At 46.6% G+C, this 21,543-nt stretch overlaps 1 protein-coding gene across 2 annotated transcripts in view; it reads left to right on the forward strand.

Annotated features, from left to right (window-relative positions):
• Positions 1-21,543, forward strand: part of LSAMP (limbic system associated membrane protein) — a 323,673-nt gene that overhangs the window by 291,381 nt on the left and 10,749 nt on the right. The window contains exons 5-7 of one of the 2 annotated variants that reach the window (XM_071560498.1): positions 106-226; positions 1,169-1,317; positions 7,319-7,354. In XM_071560498.1, the coding sequence (XP_071416599.1) occupies positions 106-226; positions 1,169-1,317; positions 7,319-7,354 (306 nt within the window). The remainder of the gene's footprint in view (positions 1-105; positions 227-1,168; positions 1,318-7,318; positions 7,355-21,543) is intronic. The other variant, XM_071560491.1, reaches the window with a different exon arrangement.

The following is a 21,543-nucleotide window of genomic DNA, read 5'->3' on the forward strand; positions in this document are numbered from 1 at the left end:
TCCACTAGCTGGAATGATTTGCATGAGGAAGCCGTCCCTGACATAGTTTCACTGTTTTGCTCCACCTGGAAGTGTATGAAGTGACCATGTGTTTCCTTCCTGCAGACCCTCCCACCATCACAGAGTCCAAGAGCAATGAAGCGGCCACAGGACGACAAGCCTTACTCCGATGTGAGGCATCAGCAGTGCCCACACCCGACTTTGAATGGTACAGAGATGATACCAGGTAAGATCTTTAGCTCACCTCTTCCTTTCTCTTCTTTTCAGTCCAATCAGTAGAGGATCCTTAGAGAATCACCTGTTGTGCTCCCCAGTTCTTCTTCTCAAATTGCTCCTTGCAATCCGTTTGAGTCACAATGACTCATCAGACTCAGCAGAGCCAGGATGGTCAAGGCTGGAGGAGGCAGTCCTTCTCTGTGCTGGGGATGGTGAGGGAAGTGCAGAGGGTGAAGCTCTTCCCTTTAAGTCAATTATGGGCCAATGTACAATTAAGACAATGTTTGTGCATTAAGTAGCCCATAATATAGACAAAAAAGTAGGTAGTGTTATTCTCCAATTAGGTAATGCCACTCTAGGTGCCTTCATCTGGGGAAGGAGCTGTTGAGAGAGGTGTCACCTGAGCCTCTCAGATTTGCATATGAGACTAAATGAGAAGAGAGAAAGCATCTGTCCTTTATACCTGAGCATTTACCTGGCATTAAGAAGGTTCTGTTATTATCCTAGTTTTAACATTAACCATGTTCACAGGCTCAGGGGTGACTTAGCTTTGGCATATGCACATACTGGAACATATGAGTTGGTGTGTTTCACTAAAAATCTTCTGTTCAAGTATGGACTAGCCTTCAGCTGCCCATGGTGTGTTCATTTCAAGTGTGAATTGGTGCTGGGCAAATGCTTCCTCCCTTTCCCTTGGCTTTTTTTTTCTTTTCCACTGCTTTGCTAGTGGCATTTCACCCCACTGCACTCCTTCTTCCTTTCATTCCCTTCTGTTTTCCATCCATGCCTTCTTTGATCTCTTTCTTCTTGTATCTCCTTCCTGCCTCCCTCCATCATCTCCTGCCAGGTGGGCTGAAAGACTTTGGTTTACTGCCTGCCTGGGCAGTGATTTCCTTCCCAATACACAGCTGCCATTGCACAATACAGCTCTTCTCCTTTATCCTCTTCTCAGGATAAACAGCGCCAATGGTCTGGAGATAAAGAGCACGGGGACCCAGTCTCTGCTGATGGTGGCCAATGTCACTGAGGAACATTATGGAAACTACACCTGTGTGGCTGCCAACAAGCTGGGAGTCACAAATGCCAGCCTATACCTTTACAGTAAGTATGGGAGAGGGTAAAGGGAGGCTCTTGCAAAGACCAGGCTCTATAGGAAGCACATGGTGACTAAAACTCAGGAAGGCATCCACCTGATAATCCGTCCCCCTCAAGCCTCCAGCCATGAATTGGCTTTCAGCACTCTGCTTCAGACACCTACATACTTGCCGTGAATCACAAACACAGCCAAATCAGATGGTTTACAGACAAGCCCTTTGATTGACTGGCTTTGCTGAAGTCAGATTTTGTTAAAATAATAAAAATGCGTTTGTTTTAAAGCTGGAAACAAAAAACCCCTTAGAATGACAGCCCCTTTAATAAGTAGACAGAAGGCCAGGGCTTGGAGGATCCGTGACAGCTGAAAAATGACAAGTAATTCAGAGAGATGGAGAGAACTAGCCACTGAGCCTGAGGAGAACAAGAAAGAGTCAAAAAAAAAGACAAATTGGTTTCAAAATGGAAAGGAAAGAAATAAGAAAAGACAGAATGATTTTAAAGGGGCATACCATAGGGAACATGGGGGGAAAGGTAATCAACAGATGAAATATGGGGTAAGATTCCTTGGATCTCATTCTGCTGCCTTTCAATTACTAAGTTTGTCTTAGTAAGTGTAAACACACAGAATCTAGGACTGGACCAAATTCTAGAGCAGAATTATCTGCTGGTTCTGAATTTTGTAGCTAGTTCAAACCTGACTGTAAACAGAGCTCTTGCCCCTCACCTACCATCCACACATACAAGCCATACAAACCGTGGTGTATTCAAAATGCAGTTCCCAATTCCAGGTTCAAAACCTGGGCTAGGGTGGACCACACATTATTATTGCCACCAGAGATAGAGTGCAGCAAAATGATCCACTCACACAGATGGACACACAAACACAAAAGTGACTTATGGCAGTATTCCTCAGATGGTCCCAAGTTGAATTAAAACGCTCATGCCATGACCTGCGTGTCCTGTTAAACAAAAATAAGATAAGCTGTGTGAAGGAGTCAGTATGGGATGCAGTTTAGTCTAGTTTCTCCTCTGTGTGGTCAGATTAATCAAACCACCATAAAAACAACATTTTGGTTTCGTTGTTTTTAACAGAGGTAGTGCAAAAGGATAAATACATTTGCATTCTTTGTTTACCACCTTTGGATTTATTTTACGGCAGTTTGAATTTTTTGAAATTTGGGTGTATTTTGTGGAAGTTATTTTCTTAAGAACAGATATTATCATAAAAGAACATATATTTGATTTCCTGTAGCACTGCAGCACACAAAGCAAATTTCTACTTTGAAAGTCTTTTCACCCTGGTCTTGTGACTGTCATGAGATTCAAATAAAATCCTCAGGCAGCAATCTGGAACACAATTTTCAAATACTCCAGATTTATTCTTGCTGATATTAATATAATTCTAAGTTTAGAAGCCATTATTTGTGACTGAATTCTAAATTTGGCCCTCTCTGTTGGTTCCTGTTACACAGATGAACTGAAATGCATCACTGAAACAAAGTATAAGATGAAATTCAATAATGTATGTATGCACATATGATTTTAGCTTGGGGGTTAGTTTTGCTAGAAAAGCATTTTACATGACTTCAGAACTTCACCTCAAAGGATCTCAAAGGATTTGCTAGCAATGAATATTTTAATATCACAAGTTATTTAGAAATTGTTGTGTTATTAGCACCATTTTGCAGTAGGAAGCCAAGGTACAGAGTGAAGAAGTGGTTTACCCATGGTCATAAAATGAGTGGCAGAACCTGTAGGAGACCCAGGGAAATCTTGCAAAAGTTGCTGTTAACCATTCCAGGTAGAAATGTGGCAACCATTAAAGATGACAAGGATCCCTTTTGATGTCTATGAAAAACATTTTCCTTATTTCAAGTTTTTGGCTTTTGTTTATCATTTTTACCTTAGAAATTCAAGGCCTATTTATGCTGGAGAACACTAGAGAACTTCACAAGAGCAAGGAGAATGGAGGTGCAGGAGCTGAGAGAGATTTGATGATTTTCAGTGGACTATTTCTAATTTGGTTTTTGTTGTTTGGTTAATCCCTATTTCTTCAGTGTGCAATTGCTTCATAATGTTTCAGGAAATCCCTATCCCTGTTCTTCTAGTTAGTGTGGAAGAGAGAAAGAGAAAAATATAAATTCAGGCAGACTACAGCTGGTGTTTTGAAGGTTAAGAAATCAGGGGGGAAATGAGTGAAAGGAATCCAGCTCATAAAGATAAAGAATGCAGCTAAAACACCTACAAGCCCAGATGAAATAAATGCTATAGTGATCACACAGTAGCTGAAATAAGAGGCAATGCACATTCCCAGCCACACAGCCAGACAGAAAAATAAAGCAGTGACGAGTTTTTGCAAGGTACAGCAGATACTCAAATACTTGGGAGTGTTTTTCATCCCTGGAATCAGAGATTTTATTTCTTTTTTAATAGAGAACAAGCTCACTGTAGGGCAACGTCTCACTAGGGAGGTAAGTACAGCGATGGTACCTCAGTGTCCCATTGCAGCACAAAGAAGAATGGCAGCAAGGAGTGAAGAAACAACCAGAGAGTTAATAATGAGGTACTGGCAGCTTTGCCTGAGGTGGAGGGCAGATAGGGAGCTAGGGAAGTGATGTGAAAGAACAGTTTAGCAACAGAGAAAAATGGGTGACTACCACTTCATGAAATCTCAGCCAACACTGAAAAACTCTGAGAGACTGAGCGCCTTAGATGTCAATGTCATAGATAGAAGATGCATTAAAATACAAAAGCATCTCCCTTGAGCTGTATGAATAGATAGCTAGTGATCTTCCTTAAAGGATGTAGCAGCAGGATTGCCTGCTGTAGGTGGAGAGATTTATACCACTCACTCCTGGAGACTGAGTTTACAATAACACAAAAAATGGCCACACCTAAGGTTTAACTTACCCAAGAACCTGTCTTCAACAGCAATATAGAATATGTTTGCAGAGAGGGTACTTGGGTACAGTTTGATAATACAACCAATCTAATAGCTTGCTGCCATCCCTTCCATCCCAAATCCTGTTGCTTGCCCTGCTCTCTGCCACATGGTTTTGTTGTCTCACTTATTCTGCTACTCAGTGGACAACCCGCTGAGCAAGTTCAACCTGCTAAACCAGTGAAAAGATAACTGAGCTTTACTAATCACCTCCCCGAAATGGCCTCAAATGTTTTCTTTTGTTGTACTGAGCTGAATTAGTTCATGGACAGGCACATCAGGCACCAAAGCCCATGCAAGAGAGAAAGCTGTATCACACATCTGTGGGTATGAGGAGTTGGGAGGCAGGACCATGTTTTGCAGCATGGGTGAGCCAGTAAGTTGATTCACCTCTGCAGAACCTAGGAGCAGGGTTTGTAACCCCCAAGCACAAAATATGGTGAGACCTAGGTAAGAAGCAGTAACACACATCTCTGTGAAAATTACCTCACAAAGAGGCAAAGCCAGGGCTGCCATCACAGAGCAACAGAGGTGAAAACTGAAGGCAAAAGGTTTTACCTCTTAAGTATATTAGGAGGTAGGGAACAGGTTTTCTTTTTTTTCTAATCACTAACAGAGTGCTATGAAAAGGATTATGAGTAAGAGTCAAAATTTGTATCTTAACCCTTGCTACACAGAATGGTGTATATTTATATACGTATATATCTATATATGTACAGCAGATACACATTTGTTGTGGGAACATAGATACATAGGTTTACATGTAGGTGAGTATGTATATATAGGTATGCACCTGTGTAGTGTATAAGCAAGTCTACACACCCTCACCACAGGCACACAGAAGCAGGTGCAGGTACCTGGTGCATTCTAGCAAAGCAGAGAAAAGAAATGAAAGCTTTTCCAAATTAGTGACTTCTGTGCCCCACAGAGCTTCCCTTCCCATAGGATGACAGAGGATATAACAGGTCAGTGCTGCACATCCTGGTGCAGTCCTGCTGGCTAAATTGTTTCAGTTTAAGGAGACTGCCACCTCATCAGGTGCCACCTCATTCTGTACCCTTTGGGGAATCAGAAAACACAGAGATAAAGCAGCAACTGGCAAGGCCTGTGCCAACTGGAAGCAGCATCAAGCAGGATCCCACCCTTGCCTCTTGCGAGGCTTCAGGTGGAGTCCAGCAGTCTTGATTGCAGAGAGGCATGTTCCTAAGATGAGCTGGCACCAGCCTGTAACTTGTCATTATTTGTTAGCGCCCTGGCACAAGTGTTGGCAGTGTGCACAGGCTGACACCCCTCCTTCTGACTCTCTGCCCACGCTTTGTTGTGCCTGAGCATTTGCTTACAGTGGTTGCTGCGAGGGTTTGCAATGTTAACTGTGACTGAAATCCCTCTTAGTGGTTCCCAGTGCAAACCCTGTGTCTTCCCTTGGGCTGTCACTAACCGAGAGACTCCGGAGACAGGGAAAGTGGTTTGGGGTGACAGTCAGACGGAGCAAGGCTGAGACACTGCTAATGAGCCAGGGTGGAGCAATAAAAGCAGCACACAGCGGGCGAGGAGAACAGAGGTAGAGTCCTTGAATAGAAAGCAGCATGATAATGAGGCTGTAGTGCTTTGCTTTAACTGCTTATGCTGTGCAGCCTGCAGCCTGCTGTGCAGGAAGAAGGTAAAGAGGAGTTGAGTTATTTAACCAAACTAAATAACAAGGAAGTCTTGTCAGCACAACAGCCTGCTTTCGCAGAACAATAGTCCCCTGTTGCTCCATAAACACAGAGACCCAGGCTAGACTTGTATTTGATCTCCCCTGTGCCTGCTGTGGATTCAAACAACTCCATTACCACCAGGAGGGCAGAAGTTCTGCCAGTGTAACAGGGATGGGCCCGGCCTGTTACATCCTTATGGCTCCAGGAAGGCAGAAACTCACTCTTTGCACCACAGATACTGTATAAAGAGCATTAGCCTCCAAATAGCTGGGCCTGGGTTGATCAGGGAATGATAGTGGACTACTGATGTATCCTGCCAAGTTCTATGTCCATCAGCAGTGACCTCAGCAGGTAAGCCAGAAGACAGCTCATTGCCCCAGGCCTACCAGTTGTTGCAGCTGAAAATCTACCTATGTATCAGTCCAGGAGGAAGAACTTGTCTTAGTAGAAGACATCCAGCAAGTTCTGAAGGCAATGAAAGGAGATCCAGTGATCAGAGTCAAGCCTGGGGACCTTGTATTCTTGGTTCTGTGCCTGGCTCTGCCAATAGTTGAGCATTTGACCTTGGGCAAATTGCTTCCTTGCTCTGTGCATCAGCTGCACCATCTGTGAAGCAGAATTAACACTTCTGTTAGCCTCAGACTGAGGTCTCTAATATTGGTTTCCCTCAGTGTCTGTGCAATTCTTTTGGGATCCTTTTGTGGAAGAAGCAAACTGTGGAGCCAGCAGTGACGTAAGACAAAGTCCTGCTGTGATGTACAATGAGGACATGTAAAAACCCTATAAACAAAACAGCAGGCTCTGGGTACAACTGAGAGGTGATGAGTCTGCAAAAACTCTGTTCCTCTCAGAGGACAAAGACTCTAAAGAAGGATTCACCAGAGTGACTGCTCCCATGCACAGATCATCAGGGGGCCTGTCACTGGGAAGAAATCCATTGTACAGAATGGGGAGGCAGCAGCTACCCATGGAGAACTTCCACAAGTCACCTCTCTTCCAAGACTAGCTTCCAGCCAGAGGTGTAGCTAGGAGGAGCTGCAGAATGATGACATGAGTGGTCTTGAAAGTCAGAGGGAAGATATGGCCCATCAACTCCAATTACCTTCACTGCAGATGCTTAATCCCTCTTGCTGTGTGGCTATTATTTGTTGAGTTTTTCAAATGACTTCTCTCTGACTCCCAGTCCCAGGGGATGTTGATGTGTATTAGGCGTGTTGCTAGCAAAATGCTCTGTATATGAAACCTACTCTGGTTCATCTAATTTGGGGATGGACAACTCCATCAGGTTTGTATCTGCTGCATGCTTGGTGTGAAAAGTGGCTTGTCCTTTTCTCCTGCATGTTGCTTATTGTTTTTTTTCCCCCCGTAGAACGAGTTTTACCCACACTCCCCAATCCTTTTCCAGGTCAGTATATGCTTTATGTTGAAGTAGCTCTTTAGCCGGGTCATTCTCCGTCATCATCCTGACAAATGCTCAGAGCTAGGGATGGGCAAAACAGCTCAGAAATGCAGGGAAATAAGGGCTTTCCCTTGTCATTTCCATGTCATTTTGTCTTTCCTGCTTACCTTCCTCATCCCCTTTCCCCCTCCCTTTTCCAAAAAAAACAGTCAACGGAACAGCAACAACCTTTAGCCAAGCTTTGAGCCATGACATTGTGTTTTCACACAGGTCTGGCCACTTTTCAGTGATGTTCAGTTTGTCTGCAGGCCTATACCTATGTGTTCCCATCCTAAGCGGTCTTTGCCCGCTTGTTCAGATTTGGATCAAAAGCATAAGCAGACCTAAAATTTTGCAGAGAAAATAGAAGGGACAAGTGAAAAAGCTAAAAATTAAAATACTTTCAGAAGGGGTTTTCACTCTAGTTGTGCAACTAGATGCAACTACATCCACAGTGAAACACATTGTTTTCTCATTCTTTTGTCACACTACTCCAAGTCTGCCAGTCACATAGTCCTGCATTTGAGAGAGAGAGCATGAAAAGAAGCATGGTGAGGTGTTATTGTCTGCTTTATTCCAAGGGAAGAAGGTGTGAAGACAAAACAGAGTCAGGGTGTTGTCCCTGTGCTGCCCATTGTACCTCGGGTCCAGGCGGCATTGCCCCAACATCCATATGAGATTTGAGGCTTGTTTGTGACCTTGAGATTCTGAAAAAAACCACAGAGAGTAGACATTACCAGAAAGCAGGCTACAGCATTTGAAAGTGGTGTTTGAAACTAAATCAACAGTAAGACAGCAAGTCCCTATGTTCACTTAAAAAATCTTGGCCTAGAGCTCCGTAGTATCTTTGTTTTACTGCCATGCGATGAAGATGCACTGAACTGGTGGGACACTCAGAGACCTAAATTGTTAATGTCTGCACAGAGCTTTGCGGTAGAGTGTTATTAGGAACCCATGTTGTTTTGCAAAAGAGCACCTGCTTGAACAAAGCACCTGCAGGTACTCCCATGAAAAGAACAATAAATGCTGGGTGTTACACCAGCTCCATTTAACCACTCTGCTGTTTTCAAATCAGGCTGTGCTCTTGGCAACTTATTCAGGCTCAGGATGTAGTCACAATTGCCTATTTAAAAGGCAAATCCACAAATACAATTAAAGAAAAGTACCTACAAAAAAAGGAGGGAGAGAGGTAGAAATCAGGCTACCATTAAAACTAAATCCCAGAGAGTGATTTGTAAATAACATTCAAGAAGCTGAGAAAAGGAGTAAAGTAGGCCATTGGGAACCTTGTGTGGAAAAATAAATCCAATTAAACACCATTATCATATGTATTGCAAATGAAACTTGTGCTGGGGTATGAAATTAAAGTTGCTGAGGCTGTTTAGGATATAAGGTTTTGAGGAGTTTTCCAATTTTAGGTGTTCTTTTTTTAAGCAGAATTTTCAATGACAAATATTTTTGTCTGATGGAGAACTCATGGCTCTTTGTTTTTATGATTATTTTTATTATATATCCTTAAATTCCACAGGCAGGCAGTGTTAATTTTTTTCATAGCCTGTCCTGTTTACAGCTGGGTTTGAATTAGTAGCCCATTAAGCTAAATGATAAAGCAAAATCTGTGAGTAAGCAAGGCCAGGATTCCCATTACAAATACACCTTCTAATCAAGTTGCCAAGGCCATCCTGCATAGCTTTAGTCAATCCTTTAAAACACTTCCCCCTCTGTCTTTGAACCTGTTATTTTTTTTTTACTGTTCGCCAGTCTCCTGAGATCATCTTGAAGGACATCCTGGTGTGACATCATTTCTGTGAGGAGTCTCCAGGAACTTGTGGTGCCAAATGCTGGTATATCTCCAGTGACCCAGAGCATAGCAAGAGGATTTTGCAGAGAGGGAAAGTAGAGTTTAAATGCTCTGGACCTCATTTGTTTTCTGAAAGCTCCTACCAGCTTCTCCAATGTAGGCCTTCAGCACAGATACTGATACTTAACATACGCTTTTACTTTGCTACTCACCTTCAGAGAAACCTCGGGCATAAAATTTTCTTGTTAGACATTTTCATCCCTATGAGTTGATGTTCTGAGATGTAGTCCACGGCTCTCAAATAAGCCTCTTCTCAATGGCCAGATTCACAGCCTTCTTCCTCTTTTTCCCTCAGTTTTCATTTCTCTCAATCCTAACTAACACTTCCTGCCCTGTGGGGCTTTGAGCATTAATTTAAAAGGAAGGTGTTTTGAGATGAAGAGCACTGTAGTCCTGCTAAGCATTGCTATCATTAGCTGGCTGCTGTGGAAACATCTTGCTTTCAGGCAGGCTGGAGACTCAGAAGAAGCCCATTCAACTAAACAAATGGGACTTGAATTTGATGAGGCAGTTTCCTAAAAGGCTGGTGGAACCCAGCTGATTCAGCTCTCAACTGAACTGTCCTTGGTAAATTTTCCAGCCCTCTTGATTTTGCAGCCAGGCACTCAAAATGCCTTGAAATGTCTTCTGGGGTGATGCCACATCTTCGTGCCTGCATTGTAATATCATGCTTTAATGGGCTGACACAAGACCTGGCTGTCACAAAGCAGGGGCCTTACTGCATCATCAGGTGCCTTTTCAAAGGGGTTTTTCTTCTAGAAAAGGAGAATTTGCTCATCCCACACCACATCTGCCAATGACAGAGCAAGTGTGGTCACTGTTGAACCTCAAAGGGATCTGTCACAATTATAGCACTAGCTCCATCTTTGTCCTCCGTTGTCCCTTGTCCTCAACATTTTGAATACAGAGTCTCTCCTCTGTGATTAGCACCTAGTGTCCATATCAGAATGGCTTAGCCAGACTGATGGGCTTCAAAACCTGTGAGTCTTCCTCACAGGAGTTTCTGTGATGAGGGCTTAACATAGGCTAACCAGAGGTTTTCTCAGCTCTGCAGGGAAGATGTGCTGTTTCCCAGAAAACAGCACATCCAGAGCTGCCCACAGGGCAGGAAGTGTGTCCATCTTTAGGGCCTGATCAGACAAAGTCATGGCCATCAACTGGTTGACAAAAGGTTTATAGAAGTAGTGTGTTAGCAATTAGTGGAGGGGGAGGGAAAAGGAGAATGACCAGTCCTGTCTTTCTGCCAAAACATGCACTGATCGGAGAATGACCCTGTATGACTGTAGATCGTAGATAGTCTCCATTTAGCTGTAGCCTGTGTAGCCTGTACTGTCACTAATGCCTTCATCAGGTGGGTGGGAGCTGGGGGAAGGGAGAAAAGAGATGTTCATTTGGGTCTGATGACCAGAGTGGGAAACAGAGAGCACCTTTCTTTCTCATTCCCTCTCAGTCAGTCCTCTTTCCTCTCTATGGACGTCCTGGCTGTGGAGAGGAAAGCTGATCTGTTGCAGTGGTGACCTCCACCCATCCCTGCTCCCTTTTCGCTTTCTCTAGTGCATGGCCCTGCCAGTTCTGCTGAGCCTGCAGCTCTCATTGTCAGTGGGGTCTGCTTTGCCGAAAGAATGGACATCTGAGCATTTTGAAGCTAAAGAGAGAAGCATGAGGGATTACAACAGAGACTACGGGCTGTAAAGGGTTAATACGTTATGGGTGTTTGCTGACTAGGCAGTGCTGGGGGAACAGCCCTCAGAATCCAGCCCTCCTAATGAGGTGCCCAGCTAAAGAACCCATCCATCTCTGGAGTCCTCTTCACTGAGTCTGGAAGGTGTTTTCTCATCTGGGCTCCAAGAAATGGTCAGTGAAAATCCAAGCCTTCAAGCTTTTGAAACAAACCAGTTGGCAGAGCAGAGGAAGCCATAGCATAAACAGGGCAAAATAGATTTCTGCCTTATTGTGATCCTGGCAGAGAAATAGAGAAAAAAATAAAGAGCAGGGGAAAATAATGGCCATAGAGACCAAGCACAGGAGGGCATATTTGGAGCCATGTGCAAGTTGTGTTTCCATAAATTCTAAGGCATTTGAGGGCCATAGTTCAGCTGTACTGGTCACTCCACAGTGATGTGTGCCTCACTACTCAGAGCATGCCTCACTTCCCTAGAAGCTGTCTGAGTCTCAGGTACTGGCAGCTGATAATGCCCATGACGCTGAGTGGGAACCACAACTCACAGTTCTCCTTGCTTCCCACTCGTGTTATCCAGCCAGATTTTCCAGAGAGCTCATTCTCCATTTGGTGAGTGCAGAAGGGATTGGCTCTGCAGAGTGGATGCTCAGACAGACCAAGCTGCTCTTGTTGTTCAGTCAGTGTCTGTCCCTGCCAGGGCTGCAGGCACTGAGGTCTGGGACTGCACTGGGTGCCAAGCCTGTGGGAATTTCAGGCCAAGGGAAGAGGAAGGACAAGACAGGGTGAAGGCAGAGAGCCAACGTCATATTAATTGCTTCTTTCTATTTCATAGATACCAGGCAAGGGATGGCACTGTGTTTTATTTTGACCATTTGTTTTAAAGGGAACAATATCAACGTCAGAGGTGATGATTGTGTCTTCCAAGAGGGGGTAGTATGGATGTAGCCAGAAACAGCATCTTAGGGAAAATAGAAATGCCAAGAATTATTTGTTACTACAACTACCAACAATGTTTGGTGTTTTTTTCTGAATAGCAACAGACAGCTTCTGTTTGTTGAGATTGCTTAGAAAAACCTAAAAACCAGTCTGCTTCTTCCCCCCACCAAAAAAAATGTAGAGGAAAGAAATTATCTTTCTTAAAAGAGAGACACAAGGGAAAGAAAGAGAAATGGCTTTATTGCTTGATCTGTTTCTCTACTTTTTGTTCATTAATTTTAATTTACACTGATTTATTCCAAAATGAGCCTTGGGTTGCATATATTTGCATTGTAGCAGTGCTGTGGAGAATCCAGTGAGTGAGGAAGAGCAGCTGCAGAGGGTAGGATCTGAGACTGGAAGTCCCAGAAAGATATTTCTCCATCTGGGCCCTGGAAGTGGGACATGGAAAACATTTCAAGGTCTGTGTAGTCCCTGGTATGGCATTGCATGCATACAGAACAGCCCTGTGGAACAGAGGTGAGGGCACAGCAGTCAGGTGGGAGAGTGGAGGTTGGGGGGAAACCAGTGGGGGAGAAAACACACAACTGCACTGCAGAGATTAAAAACAAACATGTGGAAGAGTGACTGCTGTAGAAAATCAATTGTCTGATATTGTAGCATGGGCAGATGACCCTGCAGAGCAGAGCTCGGGCAAGCTATAACCCTCCTGAGCCAGATATCCCCAGCCCAGAGGACACTCATAGTCTGATACCATCTGTATGTTAGATGAGCTGCTGAGGTCATCAACTGAACATTCCTTCTTAGACACATTGAAGGCAATTTATCCCCACTGCACAGCAGGTATACCTAAATCCTTGCTCTATCCCTCTTGCTCTCCTTATTTCTTGTGTTGAGCTGCCAGACAGGCTGACTGGAACCCAAGTGTGGAGGGAATAGGGAATCAAGGAGGAGGATGGAGAACAGCCACTGTTGTCTTGATTTAATCCTTAAACACACACACAAGAAATCCTCCAATCCCTGTGAGAAAATGATCAAAGAGTAATTTCCACCTTCATCCTCCTCCTTCCCCTTCCATTTCCAGTATAAACCACTCCAGAATTTTCCTCACAAGTTGTCCTCCCCTCTGGTTATTGTCCCAAGTGAACAGTCTCTCCATTCACTAACCCATGACGGTAAGTTGGTTTGGGAAGCAGCAGGTTTATCTTCCCAGCTCAGGCACTGCACCAGGCCTGCCTGTGAACCGGTTGCCATTCAGTGTCTGCACTGCTGTTGATAAAGCACATTACACATGGCTGGGCTTGCATGATTAATACAGCTGTCTGAATGCTCTCCCTAAAAACAAAAACAATCAGAAAGGAGAAGGGAGGTGCGGGATTTGGGAGGGAGGGGGTGCATGGGAAAAAACCTAACCATTCCAAAGAAACCAGGCTTGCAGAAAAAGCACAGGGCTCTTGGTAGGCCTTCCCTCCCATGGGCTAGCAGGTCTGTCAGCAGAGCTCCCCTGCAAAAGGGGCAGGTGAGCAAAGGAGAAATGCGCTTGGCCCTTCCCCAACATTGCCTGCATGTCCCTCTGCAGTTTGGGGAGTGGTGCATGGATGGGAGCATGGGGTCAGGCCATGGAGAAGGATGTTCTGTAACCAGCATAGCTCCAGCGAGATGCATCAGGCAGCCTCTACGGTAGGTGTTGCAGGTACACAGGCACAGCGATCCCTCTTACACTCCTGAGCCACATCACCATATGCACCCTATGCACACACCTCATGCACATATCTCAAGGCACATCCCATAGCCACCAAACATTTTCCAGGCACCCTGGAACATCTAAAGGAGGCACAGGATTAGCTTCTGGCATGTTTTCCATTCCTCCAACTCATCCAGCTTAAGGCCAGCTCAGCTTCCTGCATAAGCTGTATTAACTTTCCTGTTTTAATAACTGACTGGGAATGGGCTGTGGGAAGCCATGATGGCTTTCTGCTCTGGCTTTTCCCAGGTCTGGACCAGGTATTAAAGCTATGCTTGCACTGTTAGGGTGTTAAAGTGACCAGGAATCTCACTCTGGAATTGCACACACACAAGACATATTCATACTTTGATGAGAACAGGGAACACAAAGTAATATTTACTTAGATCCCACACTTTAGAGACATATACCAGCTTGTGGACCCAGCTTGACTCTCGTGACATCTCTAATTCATTGAAATGCTGAAACGAGCACACAGGCTTGTTAATAGTGTTCCTGTGATGGAGGCCCTGTACTGCTCATTGTTCAGAACCAGCCTTTGACAAAAGGTAGCTAAAACCTCCTTCTAGCTTGTTCCACTCCTAGGAAAGGATAGGTGGGGACAAGGGTTGGTGTCTGCTAAGCTCACTGCAAAGGAGTCCCCAGAAAGGAGTGATAGCCCTTAGAAGACCACAAGGACAGGCTAGGGGGACACTGTGCTGCAGATACTACAGAAAGACAGGAAAGACAAAGGGAGCAATATGACTGAATGCCAGTACCAGAGTAACCTCAAGCATGCTGGTCACTCTCCACCCCAATTTAGTTCTCCTTCTGTTCCACTCTCCTTTGCAGTCATCCCTAGGTATGTCCCCTCCCTCTTCATTTCTGTACACAGCCACTCAAATCATTCCCATGCCATATATCCAGCAAAGCATGTAGAAAACCATAGCAGGGATGAAGTGAGTAAACAGATAAACATGAAGCTGATGAAAATACTATTTTTTCAAGAGGTTCCAGAGCCTCCAGTTAGCAAACTTGCTTCATAGGGCTGTGTGTGCTCTGGATGAGGGGAGCCATGCTGTTTGTCCTCCATTGAGACACCAGGTTATGTGCTGGCATCACCCAAATTTGGTCTGCTATGCCCTACACATCTGCTTGAGAGGTAAGCAGGGGAGAGACTGCCTTATCCTAGGAAAGGAAAAAGCAGAAAAAGCTCAGATCTTCCCCATGATGGCCGCTGAGAAAGTCTGTGCTATGTGGGGTTTTTTGGATGTTTTTCTTGTAGAATAAGAATCTTCAATGAATGATTTGAAGACAATGCAGTTTTAAGGATCCAATTTTGTATCAGTTGTTCCTCAAGATGTGTGGGTTTTTGGGTTTTTTGGGGGGTGTTTTTGGGTTTGTTTTTTTTTTTTTTTTACATATCCAATTGCTAGGGAAATGGAAAGAGTAGGAGAACTATTTCTTCAGCTGTGAAAAAGTCCTGGAACTTTTTATATACGCAAGACCGACTTGATGGTGAAGGATCCATGTAACCTTGAAACAGGTGGACTTCTAGCCACCACCAGCCTCACTGGTCAGGATAACAGTTCAATTTTAGACTAGGATTACTGTAAACCAGCTCCAGGATAAATAGTGTAAGCAGCCAGTTTTGAACACCACGACCTTCTCAGAAAGACACTGAGAAATAAAATTTCAGGGATATTCTTTAGACGCTAGGGAAGGATGGGTGAGCTGCATTACAGAATGACTCTTCACTCAGACATATAAGGTATGATAGATGAGTCTTTAGTACACCATGAATGAGCTCCAAAACATGGGTAAGAACTGCTCAGTGCTAAAAAAGCATGAGCAAATTCTCAAATACATTAAACTGAGTGCAAAGATTGATAGACACCAGAGACATTTCCTTAATCTTGTTGGAGAGTTGCTGGAGGGCATCCTCCCTAGTTACACAGTGGTACTTCCACCTCTAGGAAAGCCAGCCTATTGCCACTGTAGTTGCAGTCAAGTTTTAATTACAGGAGCAGAACTGACAGTGACAATGGGGAATGAGCAGGCAATGAACAAAGTAATTTCAACATTGAGAACAGGGAGGGAAAAAACTGTGTCTTCTCAAAGAAGAGGGGGAAGGAACAGGAAAGGAGTAAGAAAAAAGCCCCAAATGAACCCTAGTAAGTAGAAGCTGGTAATCCCTAAAGCCTCAGAGTAGAGTGCAAAGCCCTGGAAGAAAGAAATTAATAACTTCCAAAGTATGACCTTGAAAATGGAATTAACAGTATTCCTCCCTTTTAAGCCTTCATGATAATAAAGATTTCATCTTCTGAAGCCCTGGCAAGAGAGTCAATAGAGTAGGAAAAATTACTCCCTGCACAGGATCTGACAACTGTAAACCCTAAGACCCCTTCAGTCCCCAGGGAATGAGATGATAGAGACCTGTATGATGCACATCCTCTTCCCCTCGCACCTTCTCCTTTAGAGGTGGGGGTTTTTTTGTCCAATCCCTCCATCATTTTTGGTGGTTTTGTTTGCTCAAGAAGCAGGACTCCAACCTTCACTGTAAGTAGAGTCAGCCTATCAATAGCATGGAGCCCAGTCTCTCAGGGTGGACAGCAATTGGAAAAACAGCAGGTGGCTATACTTGTTAGACCATGACTCCTTCCTTCCCATCACAGACAAGTTCTCCTAGCCCATCTCATGCTGCTTTCTGGCCTAAATTCCATTCATAAACTAATGGAAACTGATTGCCCTTTAACACCAAGTTTCACTCCATGCTCTTTGACAGGGTCTCAAGGGCAGATTTCCCAAAGCAAACACACAGCCAGTAGCTCTCTGATACCCTTTGAAACTTCTTGGTGGGCTCTCCTTCATCAGCACTGCAGATACATCAAGTCGTGAAGTGTTGTTAATGTAAATACAAGAAAAACTGCCACTTGCTCTCTCCTGCCTCCATTTCAGTTTACTCAGATGATAGGACCCAGTAGAATATTTTAGATTGGCAAATATGGGTGTGAAACATGTAGACAGATAGGTGATTTTTTTCCCTCTGATTATGGGCCTGGAATGTATCTGTTTCCTTCTTGCATCTCCAATGACCCTTTTTAAAGGTCTGCTTTGGGAATCCTGAAAGTCACTGGTTCAGTTTCCGCTGGTGATCATCGTGCTTACGACATTTGGAGGCATGCCCCTGTGCAACCTGTGCACTTGTGGCTTTGCTTACACATCTGGCCTCATGTGGCTCTTGAGCAAGGGTTACAGGTCATGCCAAAACCTCCATCTCCCTCTCTAATGGGTCCCTTCAGGGGTGCTGTTGTTGTTAAAAAAGGGAGCTGAAGGAAGTGAGGAGACAGAAGGGGGAATATCTGTGTGGAGGAAGTAGAATCATAGAATGGCTTGAGTTGGAAGGGACCTTAAAGATCACATAGTTCCAACTCCCCCTGCCATGGGTTGGGACACTGTCCACTAGACCACAGTGCTCAAAGTCCCATCCAGCCTGGCCATGAAACACTTCCAGGGATAGGGCATCCACAGCTTCTGTGAATTCCTCACTCCCCTCATAGCAAAGAATTTCTAGATTTTCTTCCTTATATACAATCTAAATCTACCCTCTTTCAGTTTAAGACAATTACTTCCTACCACTACAAGCCCTTACACAAAGTACCTCTCCAGCTTTTGTCAGCCCATTTGGCTCCTGGAAGTCCTCATTGAGGTCTCCCAGAGCCTTCTCCAAGCTAAAAAATCACAATTCTCAGCCTGTCTTAAGAGGAGAGGTGCTCCAGCCCTCTGGGCATCTTTATGGCCCTTCTCTGGACTCAGTCCAACAGGTCCATGTCATTCTTATGGGGGGGCCCATCAAAAGAATTCAGTAAGTAGAATGGGTTAGAAACTTCACCATCACCATACCACCTTCCCTCCTCTCCCCCACAACCTCAGTTTCTGCTGCCATAGGGACTAGATGTCCTGCTTTTTATGGTCAGGACCAACCAACAGGTCGGATCTGCCCCGCAAAGGGATATTACTGAGGAGGCTGATGCTTGGTGGTTGTGGGGAGGTGCAGGCTGGAGTGGGTCGGGTTTCACATCGCTGTATAGCAGCAGTGGCTCGGAGCGGGCAGGGCTGGCACCTTTCCCTCGCCGTGGGCCCTCGGGGGCTTTGCCGTGCGGGACCGGGGTGGTACCGTGCGGGTCTGCGGAGCCGCCTGAGCCCGGCTGTTATTCCCAGGGTTATCCGTGCCGTTTCCATCCGGAACACTGCCTTGGGTCGCGAGGGAGGAGAGCCACATGGTTTGGGTTTCGTTGCCTTCGGCTGCCACCTCGCGGCGAAGGAGCGGCGCTTTGGCGGCGGCGCCCGCCGGCTGTGGCGGGGCGAGGAGAGAGGGAGGGACAGCGGAAAGGAAGGAGAGTGGGAGACACCCGCGGGCAGCGGCCGGCCCTGCTGCTGGGTGGCTGGGGGTACACAGCCGAGGCCGCGGGGAAGGGACAGTGCGGGACAGGGAGCTGCAGGTGCGCTGCGCCTTGCACGATGCCCCTGCGCTGGCAGCACGCCTTCACCTGCTGCTCCTGCCCGTTCTTGTGCTGCTTGTTGGCGTTGCAGCTCCACAGGGCACCACGGCCATACCTAAACAGCTCTGTAGGAGCTTTTTTCTCCTGCAGTTCTGACTAGTACTGGCTGCCTGCCTTTGCAGTCCTGGTCGTAGTGCCCTCTTCCCATAAGCACCATCACTCTCCTGTACCTGCTTCCCTCTATCCCTGCTTTCCTATGCCTGATCAGGGCTTAATTTCCTCTTGATATCTTCCCTTCTCCCAGAACCTGTTCTCATTACCTATCCAACCTGCGTGCTTACATAAAGCTCCATGTATCACCATCCTCCTTTTGCTCTTGTCCATGCCCTGAGCTGGGAATTGCTATATTGGCATTTCAGTTCAAGACCTTTGCTAGTATCATTTCCCGTGCTGTAGCCCAGCATTTGTACAAGTGCAAGGCTCATCCTATCCCCTCAGTCCACACTGCCCCCTTCTTATATCTCTCATCACAAAGCATTCTGTGCCTCTGCCCAGATACACTTACGCATTTATCACCCCCTCATGCAGCACCCAACCCTCAGTGGGCACTGTAGGCTTTAAGGGGCCAACATTGGCCATGAGGTAGGGCATGTACAGGGCTACCAAGCAGCCTTCCAACCTTGGACACTGGAGCTGAGGCCATGTGTGTTGCAGTGCCTTGCAGCACTAAAAATTCAAGTCTTGAAGGCAGGGAGAAAAAGAACCCTTTCATTCACCCCACAAAGATCAGGTCTCAGAAATCTGCCCCAATCTCAGTTGCTTCTGCACCTAGCAAATGTAAATCTATGCCAGAGAGGATGCACCACTAGAGACTCAGTTGCTGAGGCCTTGTGGGGCATCATACTGAGTCATCTCAGAACTAAACTGTGCTTCTTTCAGCTGCCTAGGTAGTGTCCACTGAGGGCTCAGTAAGAGCAGTGCCCCAGATGTAGTGGGGAGATTTGGAGCTCTGCGACTCAGGACTTGAGCATTCACTCGTCAATAGTCTATCAGCACTGCATAGCTTAACAGTTTTCTTGACAAAAAGCTCATATGCCTTTCCCAGGAAGCTCTGAACACAGCCCAGATAATTCTTTCCACACTGAGCAGCTTCCTTGGCTTTGCTCTCCTGTAGTCAGCAGAGGAGACTGCAGAGCAAAGAGTGACTGAGACAGTTTTAATTTAGCCAATTCAGGTAGCAATTAATAGCAGGCAGTGTGCCAGGTCACCTGTTAATGCCAAGGTCCTAAACTCACAGGAGAACATAGCACCCAAATTTGATGTGTGGCCATGATGTCATTGCTGGCAACTGACTGCTGCTGTGCTCCTTAAAGAGCAGAGGGAGGTTGTGGATATTGAAGTCTTCAGACAGTCCAGAAGTGATCAAACAAGTTCATGGGTGAAGAAATGAGTCTCTCAAGGGGTGCAGCTTCCACTGGCTCAGGATGTCTCTGAAGCACTTGAGGAAGGCCGGTATGATGCCATGCTGGCCATGTGCTCCTGGCTGGCCCCCACCCAGTACCAGCAGGGGACAGGACTGAAGGTTAGGCAAGACCTTTAGACTGACCCAGCAAAGGTCTTTCGTTGTGGTGTGCTCCTTTTAGAGGCAGACTATTTCTGAGGAAGAGCAGCTCTTGCCTGTGTGAGGTTTGCTGTGAGTATAAGCAGCACCCTGCTTTTGCCCTCTCCCTCTGCCATCTCATCCAAGTACCATCATCCTTCTTGCTATAACTTTTCCTACACTCTTTACAGGAGTGGAAGCAGTAGTTGAGCCATCACACACACACACACACACACACACACACACACACACACACACACACAAAATCTTTAGCTCTATACCATACAAATTATGGTATAGTAGCATACATAGCTGTTCTCTCCAGTGAAACCTGGGCTAGTCCAGCTTGCGATCCTCTGCATGTGAGAGCATGCAGCAACTCCTCCAGTTCCTGCTGCATGGAAGGGTTTGCCTGTAGGAGAAGGAGACACCAGGTGAAATCACTGAAGTCTCACACATAAGGGCCTCACCACCCCTTCTGTCTCTCCACTCAATAGTTTGTAAAAGTTCTCCCAGAAGTGTCAAGAGACTCCTGGAGCACCTCTCAGCCAGGCTGGTATACAGGGCTGTTACACACAGGCAGGTGAGCAGGAGCACAGAGGTCACGGTGGCATGGCTGTTTATCCCATGGTTAAATTTAAGGATGCAGCAAGGGTTACCCTGTCTTGGGGAGAGGGATGGGATGGGGGCTGCACATGGTCCCCTTCAGCCCTCAGAGAACTACCGCTCTCTAAATCTTGGCCAAGGCTACCCTGTGGTGTGACACCAATGCAGATCACCCAGGGTGAATGTGTGGCACAGATAAACCCTTGGAAACATGGGCTACAATGCCTGTGAGGCTGTTGTGGCATAATTAGGCACCGTGATAGGACTCTACGTGGCTCTGCACCAGATATTGAAATACCTCACATTTGGAACACAGAAGAGCAGTGCAGTCATTTTGCCCTTTCCAATTTTCAGGCTGCTCCTTCTTGATTTGCTTAATGGGATCTGACTCGGTCAGCATTTAGGGTCTGGGGCCCCTTAGGGGTTTATCTGTGAAATGCTGCCAGATATTCCTGTTAACTCATGAGCATCATCTGAAACCCCATTTCCTTCCCCGTCTGTGGTAAAAGAACATCCTTTTCAGAGCTGTTGCATGGTGGTGGACTTGGCAAGGCTGCTCAGTAGCGAGGGGCAGGGGATGATTAGCCCGGAATGTTCCAAGCAAATGCCCAGAGGACAGGCTCAACCTTACCGAAGCAGGAGAGTGCAGGGACAGCCCCGAAGCCCCTGGTGCCAGCTGAGATGTAGCAGGGGAGCGCAGACGGGCCTCCGGGGGGCTCCGGGAGAGGCACTGGGCGGGGGCGACTCTGCGCGGCGACCGCCAGAGGGCGCCGGAGACCGCGGGCTCGGCCGCTGCTGCCGCGGGGCGGGGCGGGGGGCGAGGGCTCTGTGTCCGCAGGGGGCTGCGGGGCGGGGGGCGAGGGCTCTGTGTCCGCAGGGGGCTGCGGAGACGGGGGGCGAGGGCTCCGTGCCCGCGGAGGTTTCAGGGCTGAGGGCCGAGGGCTCTGTGCCCGCAGGGGGCTGCGGGGCGGAGGGCTAGGGCTCTGTCTGCAGGGGGCTGCGGAGACGGGAGGCGAGGGCTCCGTGCCCGCGGGGGGCTGCGAGGCGAGGGCTCCGTGCCCCCCGGGGGCTTCGGGGCGGGGGACGAAGGCTCTGTCTGCAGGGGGCTGCGGGGCCGGGCGGCGAGGGATCCATGCCCGTAGGAGGCTCGGACAGTGCCTGCGACCGTGGGGGCTGCGGCGCGGGGGTTTTGTGTGTGCGGAGTGCGTGTGCACACTTCGGTGTGGGCTGTGTGGATCTGCAAGCCC

Source organism: Pithys albifrons, chromosome 1 (assembly GCF_047495875.1).
Source record: "Pithys albifrons albifrons isolate INPA30051 chromosome 1, PitAlb_v1, whole genome shotgun sequence".
NCBI classification, from domain to species: domain Eukaryota; kingdom Metazoa; phylum Chordata; class Aves; order Passeriformes; family Thamnophilidae; genus Pithys; species Pithys albifrons.